Genomic DNA, 10068 nt, shown 5'->3' with positions numbered 1-10068 from the left:
AACGATTCAATCTAGATTATATGATTTTTTTAATGGAAACCAAAAACTGAAAACAAACTCTAACATGAGTTTTCTCATATGCTCTTGATCTTCTGAAACTGGGGTTTCTGGTGTCAAATTACTTTTCCTTATCTTCATCACCTCTTGCTGGCCCAACTTCTTGCTGCCGTTGCAGGTGATTGCTCCTTGGTCCTTGCATGTTCTTCCAACCGAGCGAGTATCTGTAACGGTTCTATGTCCATCGCCACATACGCGATGAAGTCCCGTATCAGGACTCACCAAGCTGGTCATTTCAAGCAAGTTACCACCCAAGACCTACCTGGTACTCAAAAGTACTTATGTTCAATGTTGCATATCCGATGAAGATGACATGCTTCTGGTTTGGACCACCAGTTGCAACCCAAGGCACCGGTGTCATTCACATACGACGTAGATTCAACGAAAATGTATAAAAATAAGAAAAAGGTTTCTCCTACTCTCCTAGATCTATTGTACTAATCTTCATACAAATACTTCTAATAAAATTTTCATACTTGATTCCTCTGCTCTAAAAATCATACTTTGCAACGCACAACTGAAAACCATTTTTATTTTTATTTTGTTCAAGTAAAAAATTTAGAAAAATTGCTACCTGAAAAATATATATGGAGACAAACCTAACAAGATTCTACGTGATTAGCATTTAAAGTCTGATATGTCAAACACACGAGCAGTACCATCCTCTGAAGCTGAAACAAGAAAGTTGTTATCAGCAGACACATCCAGTTGTTGGATATTACCAGTGTGATCCTTAAAGCTCCTTACATGCTCTCCTGAGCGAGTATCACAGATGTGTATCTGCCCGTCACCACATCCTGAAGCCACAAATCTGGATTCGCCAAGCCATTTCAAGCAAGTTACCTCATCCTGCATCAATGTTTACACCAACATCGAGAATAATGAGGGCAGGATTCAGCTCAAGACACCAAAACCAATACTCCCCTCCTTATAGTGGTCACATACACGAAAATAAATCAGCTTTTATTTCATAATCTCACAATCAACCCCAAACACTTTAATCAAAACCCTCTTAGTAACAGTTAAGTTGCCTTCTAGCAGACATAAATTAACACCCTTACTGGTGGTTAAGTCACACAAAAAGAAGGCTTAACTTTTTACGGGAGTGAAAGAAGCGTGCATACACACAGCCGGCCTACCTGGTACTCAAAAGTGCTGCGATGTGCTGAATGTTGCAGATCCCAGATAACAACCTTCTCATCTGAACCTCCAGTTGCCACCCAAGGCATGCTGTCATTCACATACATCTTAGGTTCAATGAAAATGGAAACAAACCATTGTTTCTCCTACATCTATTGTACTTACTACTGTTTCCTTGGTACTTATACTTCTCACAACTTTTTTAAGTCAACACTTCAAACTAATTTGAATAAATTTGTAGCCATCAGCAAACACTTGCAGCAAAAGGGAGAACACACTACCTCAATGAAAGCCCAATGCAGTTAATGGAACTTGAGTGGGATGAAAATGAGCTGGTAACCTGATGAAGCAATATTTAAAATCCATCATTAATATAAATACTATTATTATTGCACATCATAAATTTAGGCAAATACATCAAGGTTTCAATTCCTGCAGATAAAAGCTCCTAATAACATGAAAGAAATTGAGATGCAATTGTGTCTAATATTGGTGAAGAATGTCGCCAGAATTACATCAAAAGAACAAAAGAGAAAGCTCAGAAATCACTATAGAAGTATAGATTGCTGATTAGTTGATTTGAAGAGAAATATAAACCGTATAAACATTCGAAAAGGAAGTTTCAAATTGAATAAGAAAATACAGTCTACTCTTTTTACGCTTTATTTGGTTTAATATTAAGAAAGGGAAGAGGAAAGAACTGAAGGGTAAAGAAAGGAAGAGAAGAGGAAGAGATTTTATTTTCCAATGTTTGATTTTATGAAAGGAAGTGAAGAAAAGAGAAAATTAAAAAGCTGTCAATGAACCTGTAGTATATTTTATGACCATCTCACAGTTAAAATAATTCAACAGTTTCTAACACAATTGATATTTCTGTTCGCATTAATAACTTTCAAAGAGAATATGGAACATAGTTGAGAATTGGATATAATTACCACATATTGTAAGCATAAGGAGGGAAGCAAGGAGATACACGAAGAATGAGATAACTCACCTTTCCACTTCCGATGTTCACTACACTGAGGATACCATTTTCATCTCCAGTAAGGGCAAGAGTTGAATCGGAGGTATAGGTCAGGCATCTCAATGGTCCAGAAGCTTTTGAATAACCTAGGGATCAGGTACAATAAAGCAGAAGAATTATAAAAAAAAAGTATTGGACATAGTCTAAACTCTAAGCCCTGTTGGGTTTAGGAATGTAACAATGGCAAAGGTGTAGTCTGTAAGTATAGGCACCCCTTTGTTAAGCTAACTTGCAAAAGCCACTTCATGTGTCAAGCCATATTTTTCCTTGGAGTGGCTTGAGTCAAGCTCAACTTGGTCTAAACTAAGTGTTATTTTTCAGACTCTAACTCAATCTCAATTTAAGGTTTCAACTGTTTCACAAATAGAAAAAGAATATTAAACACGGACATATACTGCAGGTCATTGAGTCAAAGCCAAGGAATCACGAGTCCTACTTGCACTTGGGAAGGTGGGAGCAACACCAAAGAAAAACATGTATCAATTTCTAGGATCACCGTGGGACCTTTAAAAATAAGCTATAACAACATCTGCATAAGAATAAATCATCAAAATACCTAGCAGAGTCTAGAAAGAACAGGATCTACTTGAATCATGGGATAGCAACCAGTTTAACCAGCACACTTTTCATCAAGTCGTACGTGCAATGTGCATCATCATCTTGGCTATTTTACTTCATATCTTTCAATCTCAACATGCACTTTGGTATCACTACAAGCTGTCTACAGCTAGATCAAATTGCTGCAAGATTTATCTTCAACTTTGCTAAAGTCACTTCCCTGTTCATTTTGGGTACCGAAATATGCTTCAGATAAGAAAATCACAGCAAAGTTCGCAAGTTCTTACCTCTAACATGCAAAGAAAACAAAATAGAGCATTAAAAATTAACAAGCAAGCTTGGAAAACTTTCCTAACAAAAGTACCACGCAAATACTTGTAAAGGGTTCCATATCCAGTCTCCTACCCGTCTCTTTACAGTTTACATCCAACCTTGGCTTCCTTAATAGAGTTTTTACAAAAAATAGATCACCATGTAATAATATCGGCAAAGTAGCAATAACATCAACTGTAAGCACTTTACATCTCTGGATCTTATACATCCAGCTTCGAAATCTTAACAATTTACCCTCTGAACTCTATACAAATGAATAGACATAATGGCATCGTCTTGGATTCAAATATGAGGAATCATTTCTTAATCTACTAAGTACTAACTACACTGCTTATTGGGAAGTGATGAAAAAAGTGCAAACCAAAACTCATAAATTGCTTACCTTTAGCAATAGTACCCTGGCCACTTGTAGGATTCCATATTCTCAAGGTGGCATCCATAGAACCGGTACAAATAGATTTCCCTTCAGCAGACAAACAAAGGGGTGAGTGATTAAACTACAGCCCTATCATAAATGAACATGATAAAGATTAGACAAGTACCATCAGGTGTAAAACCACCACAAGTCACATGGTTACCATGACCACAGAACACATTGAGAAGGGCGCCCTCGTCAGCATTCCACAGCCATACAGTTGTATCAGTACAACCGGCCAAGACTAGATGAGAACTTGGATGCCATCTTACCCACTGCATATACACAGCTATTATTATTAGCCTTTCGCAGCACAATGATTCTCGATAAGAAAAAGTTCTAACTGTTTTCTCCCTACCTCAAATTCATGGCTTTTGGCAGGGCCTTGAAATGTCCATTTAAGATTTCCCAAAATGTCCCATATTTTAACACATGCGTCCATTCCTCCAGAAGCAAGTAACTGACCATCCTTGCTGAAGGACAAACAAGAAACGGTGTTCGCATGACCTATAACAAAATCAGTGTGCAAGGGAAGGTGACGAGACATGCTTAGGTTGCCAATGATGACAAAGTGATATTTCCTTGGGCAACATTGGGTACAAGTGAGCCAAATATAAACCAGTGTAGTCGTGTACACAAGAAGTTAGATTAAAAAGTACTCCGTTTATATTTAGTTACATTATAAAAACTGAAATAAACAGAGCAATTAAGAAGGTGGACAAGGGTGAGAGCATGGTGCACCCAAAGAACAACACAAGTGTTTGTGTAAAATAACATAAATTTATATTAAAAGAATATGAGTTATGTTTTTTTTTTTTTTAAATAGGTTTAATAAAAGAATATATCGCATGTTCTTTATCACAATGTCATGTTCTTTTACCTATGCCCTTGTGGTTCTTGGGTGCATCATGCTCAATGTGCACCCTTGTCCATAATCCACGAATTGATCAAACAGAGACGTACCCTTAAGCTCGTGTACCCTATCTTTGCAACCAATACTCCAAAGACAAGCCAACTTATCTCCACCCCCGCTTGCCACTAATGTCGCATCTTTAGGGCTACATGCAACAGCATAAAGTGGCTCTGCAAAACTCAAAATATAAAGAACTTATGAAAAGTGTATACCTGCTACTTCTCCGTGGCTACGCATGATTTCAAGCAGCAAAATCAGTGTAACATTATAACGTAATTTTTCTTTTTCCTGACTGCATAAGATAAAATTAAAACAGAAACACTTCTCACTAGTGTGATGTGCGAACAAATCAACAGCATCTTCAGGCTCAGGATATGACATTTCTGCAGGAATCAAAAAAATCTATAAGAACTACGGAGTACAACAGTAATTTGTTTATGAATCAATCAGTCAAAAGGTAGAGAATATGTAAAAATAATAATGGTTTGTAATGGGTCACTAAACATTAAAGTTAAGCTTATCCTAGTAAGCTAAGTGTAAGATACCTTCAGAGACAACTTCCTCATCATTATAATCCTCAACATCAGGGAGATCTGCATTAATTAATTCAAATAAAAGCAACAATTACGTATAATTGCGATAGGAGCTATAATCAAGAAACAAAACCAATTAAAATGTCAGGGGCTAAGTGAGTGACCTTCATCATCTAGTACGATCTCGTCAATGATATCTGAATCATCTAGAAAAAACTCTCCTTCGTCGTCACTGCTAGAACCCTCGGTCACCGAAGATGCTATTGAATTTGCCATATGTAAGCTCCAAAAATTTCTACCATTAGGTAAAATGTATTAACAAAAACATAATCATAATAAAAAAGATTCAAGTTTTAATCTTTCTACAAGTATGTTCAACCTCTACTACTACCAATTACGAACTAAATATATCGAATAAAACAAAACACAACACAATTAAACAAATGAACACAAACTTATTCTCCCCGATTACATATGAGATATGAACACATCACCTCCTCTTTCCACAAAATCCCCACCCATATAATAGATAAATGGGAAGTTTGAGATCTCCATGTTCTAATTAGACAATTCCAACATATGAGTTATACACAACACCACAATTCAAAACAGAATTTCTTCATAAGTAACTTCAACAAAAAAAATTACAGAACCCTAAATACTAGAACAGAGATGGACACAAATTCACCACTCAATATAATGCATGGAGTTGAACTACCATTAAATATGCAATTAAAAGCATGGAATTTAGAAATACAAGGCCATGAATCCACCAAATTTTAGGATTAATCGTACTGTTAACAGTCTACAGCATATGCATGATCAAAAAAAATTGATTGAAGGGCTAATTAAGAAATTAGGGCTAACCTCACAATTAAATATTGAGAAATAGACGAGTGGAGAAAGAATTAAGTTGCGACGCCGCTACTGAGGACGGCGATAATATTCTGACGCCGGCGCTCCGTCACGGGAGGGAGGAGGGGCGCTATCTCTGCTCTCCTCTATTTTTATTTTTATTTTTATTTTAAATGTTTTTTTTTTTTTACTAATGGTGAGTTTATTCACCGAATGAAACATGAACTTATTAGGGCTTGGACGAGTAGTCGGTCGGGTCTAACTCACTTTAAACTTACTTTTATGTCTAACGGGGCTGGAATGGAAAAAATAAAAAATCAAGCCCTTCTTTTTAACGGGGTAGAGTTCTTGTCTGTATCTGCCTATTAAATGTGTTGGGCTTTTTCGATGGCTAACGGGCCTAAAAATATTTTAACTTTTTTACAAAATATAATTTATTTATTTTATATTTATGGTTAAAAAAAAAATTGCTTAAATTATCTCTACATTTTTTAGTTTTATCTTATAAAACAAAGTGAAAAATTAAAATCGTTACATATTCAATGGTAAGAATGTGAGAAAGAATCAAGTTGTCTTAAATAAATAAGTTAGAAAAAATTAATTCTAATAATTCAGCCTTTGAGCGATTTACTTTTAATAATTCAACCTTTCGATTATTCCTCAATAATCCAACCTTTCGATTATTCCTCAATAATCCAACCTTTATATCCTGTTAACTTTTATTGCACTAATTTAATCGGTAACCGGGTAAAAAGATAAACTTTTTATTTTTACGAAGTATTATTTTTTGTTGCTCTTTTATTCTTCCTCCTCCCTAGCCAACCTACCCCCACTAAACTCCTTCTCTGACCACCATCCTCGCCCCCCTTCTTCGTCACGACCTCTTCCCATGTCACCACCCCCATACTTCTCTCCCACTCCCTCACCTCCCCCAACATCCAAGTCCCTAACACCCACCTCGTCTGCCTTCACAACTCCCTCCTCCTCAATTAAACTTGAAATTTTAGTGCCATGAAAAAAACTAATTCAATTCCTAGAACTCAACCGATAATCATGAAATTCAACCAATAATTCTGTGAGAATTAATCCCTTGATTCTTATTAACTGTGTAATGCAAATATATACAAAGTATCAGTTACAAATTATACTAGGCTAAGTTAACGGAATATAGTGCAGCTAATTAAAAAGCTAATTTGTACAAAATATTTATGAATAAATATTTACATATTCTAATATTCTATCACACCCCCGCAGTCGAAGCAGGAGGTTGTCGTACGCTAAGATTTTCCGAAAAGTCATCAAATAATACGCACGGAAACCCTTTTGTGAAGATGTCGGCAATCTGGTAACAGGACGAAACATGTAGGGCGCAGATTTCACCCCATGCAACCTTCTCACGGACGAAGTGAATATCCATCTCAATATGTTTAGTGCGTTGATGCTAAACTGGGTTACCAATGAGGTAGATGACACTAACATTATCGTAGTAGACTAATGTGGCTTTGGATTGGGCAATGTAGCTCCAATAGTAAATTACGAAGCCAAAAAGATTCTGAAACAACATTAACTACTCCTCGATACTCGACTTCAGCACTTGATTTGAAAAGAGTAGGTTGTCATTTAGCAGACCAAGAAACCAAGTTATCACCAAGAAATACACAGTAACCGCAGGTGGATCGACGGGTATCTGGGCATCCATCAATTCTGCATCTGTATATGATGTGAGAGATCCAAGGGTGGATTTATACATATGCAAGCCATGAGAAATAGTACCTTGAATGTAGAAAATAATACGCTTGAGTGCATTCATATGCTCAACCTTTTGATCATGCATGTACAAGCAAATTTGTTGAACAGCATATGAAATGTCTGGTCTGGTGAAAGTGAGGTATTGTAATGCACCCGTAAGCTTGCGGTATTGAGTAGAGTCCTCGTAAGAATTACCAATTGTGGCTCTTAGTTTGGTTTTCGTGTCTACCGGAGTATGACACGGCTTGCAGTTAGTCATGCCTGCACGCTCAATAATATTTTTCGCATATTTCTTTTGAGAAAGGAACATACCATTTTTCTAACGGGTGACGGCAATTCCCAAGAAGTAACTCAAATGTCCTAAGTCTTTCATGGCAAATTCGGCACTAAGAAGAGAGATAATAGACTTGCGAAGAGCATCTAAGGAAGCTATGAGAATAATGTCATCAACATAAAGAATAATGTAAGCACTGTTAGAGCCACGAGAATAAATAAATAGTGAAAGATCAAAACGACTGTGTATAAAACCAATGGTGACTACATAATCTGCAAACCATTGGTACCATGCCCGAGGAGCTTGTTTCAGCCCATTTAAAGATTTCCGCAAGAGATACACATAATTTGGATGAGCGGGATCTCTAAATCCCATGGGTTTGTGCATGTAAACTGTTTCATTGAGATTTCCACGAAGGAATGCATTTTTGACGTCCAATTGATGAATGGGCCAAGATTTGGACATAGCAGTACTCAACACAGTTCGAATAGATGTCGATTTCACAACTGGACTAAATGTTTCTTCACAATCCATGCCAACCTGTTGACCACTTCCATCACCTACAAGACGGGGTTTATGCCTCTCAAAAGAACCGACAGATTTATTTTTATGTCTAAAAATCCACATAGAACAAATCAAATTCACATTAGGGGGGAGTGGAACCAAGTCCCACCTCTTATTTTGAGCTAAAGCATCATATTCTTCTTGCATAGAATCCTTCCAATTATTGTTATTTCGAGCACTCACTGAATTCCGAGGGATGGGTGAGATGGAAGTGGTGGTACATGTGCTCAAATTGAATTGTGTTTTTGGTTTGAAAATGTCGTGTTAGCTTCTTGTAGCCATACGATGAGGCTGTTGTAGTGTGGGATGAAGAGGGGATGCTGCTGGGTGATTTATGGCTTGATTCGGTGGAGATGTGCTGGAATGAGGTGACCCATTGGAAGAATTATGTTGTACATACCCAAAAGGAGAAATATAAGTTGGAGCGTCCGGCTGGGCCGTGGGCTCATTGGAGTGAGTTGGGCCATGTCCGAAAGGAGAAGGAGTAGCCGGAATATCCAACTGGACCATGGGCTCATTGATTTGAGTTGGACGGGTTGCAACAACAATAGGTAGATTAAAAAGAAGTTGGGGTGAAATTCCATTTTCCAAAAATTCATAGGAAGTAGGAGATGGTGAGTGAATCTTTGAAAACGGAAATTGTGACTCGTCAAAAATCACATGTCTCGAAACAATGATTTTATTGTTCGATAAATCCAAACATTTATATCCCCGGTGATTGGTAGGGTAACCCAAGAATACACAAGGAGTGGAACGGGCTTCGAGTTTATTAGTTGTTGGAGAACGGAATAACGGGTAGCATAGGCAACCAAAGACTCGTAGATGGGAATATGAGGGGATCCGGTTGAATAAGATTTGAGTAGCTAGGAGATTTGTATTCTAAGAGTTTGGTAGGGAGAATATTGAGGAGATAAGTGGCCATTTGGAGGGCGTGATACCAAAAAGATGGAGGCATAGAGGAGTGAACAAGTAATGTTCGAGCAATATATATTGTTGGTTGACTTGATTTTTCTTTCCGCTTTTCCATTTTGGGAAGAAGTATGGGGACAAGAAAATCGGAATTGCAAGCCATTAACGTTGCAAAAAGTTTGAAATGCTCCATTATTAAACTCCAGGCCATTGACGCATTGAATGTCGTTTTTAATATTAATTTCTTTCAAATTGAGTGTGGACATATGCCTTAAAGGATAATAATATAGAGTATACTTGAGACTTTTTGGAGATCGAAAAAGTCCACAAATAATTGCTAAAATTATCAAGAAATAAGACATAGTAGCGGTGTCTTGTAGAATTGAGGTGATGTCCACAAATCACTATGAATAATGTCAAAAGGCATAGTAGTAACATTCAATGAGTCATGAAAAGGCAATTTAATGTGTTTCCCCAAAGGACAAGAATTGCAAAAACTGCGAGTTTTATTACACTTGATAAACTCATTACTACGAAGAGAATCTATACTATTATTAAATCTCCAAGACAAAATATGTCACGCCGTCATGTGTCACCTTCTGTAAATATGACAAGGCGCCACATCAACAATGACATGGAGGGTATGCTTTTTATATTAATAAGAAAAATGATTTTGTTAGGGTTCGGACATGGGACCAACAAGTAATATATTAGAAAGCTTACCATCTTAGCTAATTATTAGTT

General features: G+C 37.0%; 1 protein-coding gene across 1 annotated transcript; it reads right to left on the bottom strand.

The window, feature by feature from the left end:
* Positions 1-430: 430 nt before the first annotated feature.
* Positions 431-6036, bottom strand: LOC110790479 (uncharacterized). Its single transcript, XM_056829164.1, has 12 exons — positions 5841-6036; positions 5138-5268; positions 4986-5033; positions 4770-4823; positions 4491-4610; positions 3886-4034; positions 3655-3802; positions 3495-3575; positions 2192-2307; positions 1479-1537; positions 1197-1287; positions 431-906 (listed from the first exon to the last, which is right to left on the bottom strand). Exons 2-12 carry the CDS (start codon positions 5247-5249, stop codon positions 676-678), a joined length of 1209 nt encoding a protein of 402 aa, XP_056685142.1. The 5' UTR covers positions 5250-5268; positions 5841-6036; the 3' UTR covers positions 431-675.
* Between the last annotated feature and the right edge of the window lie 4032 nt (positions 6037-10068).

The sequence above is a fragment of the Spinacia oleracea genome, chromosome 5, assembly GCF_020520425.1.
Source record: "Spinacia oleracea cultivar Varoflay chromosome 5, BTI_SOV_V1, whole genome shotgun sequence".
Taxonomy (NCBI): domain Eukaryota; kingdom Viridiplantae; phylum Streptophyta; class Magnoliopsida; order Caryophyllales; family Amaranthaceae; genus Spinacia; species Spinacia oleracea.
This window is presented reverse-complemented; position numbering and strand designations above follow the sequence as displayed.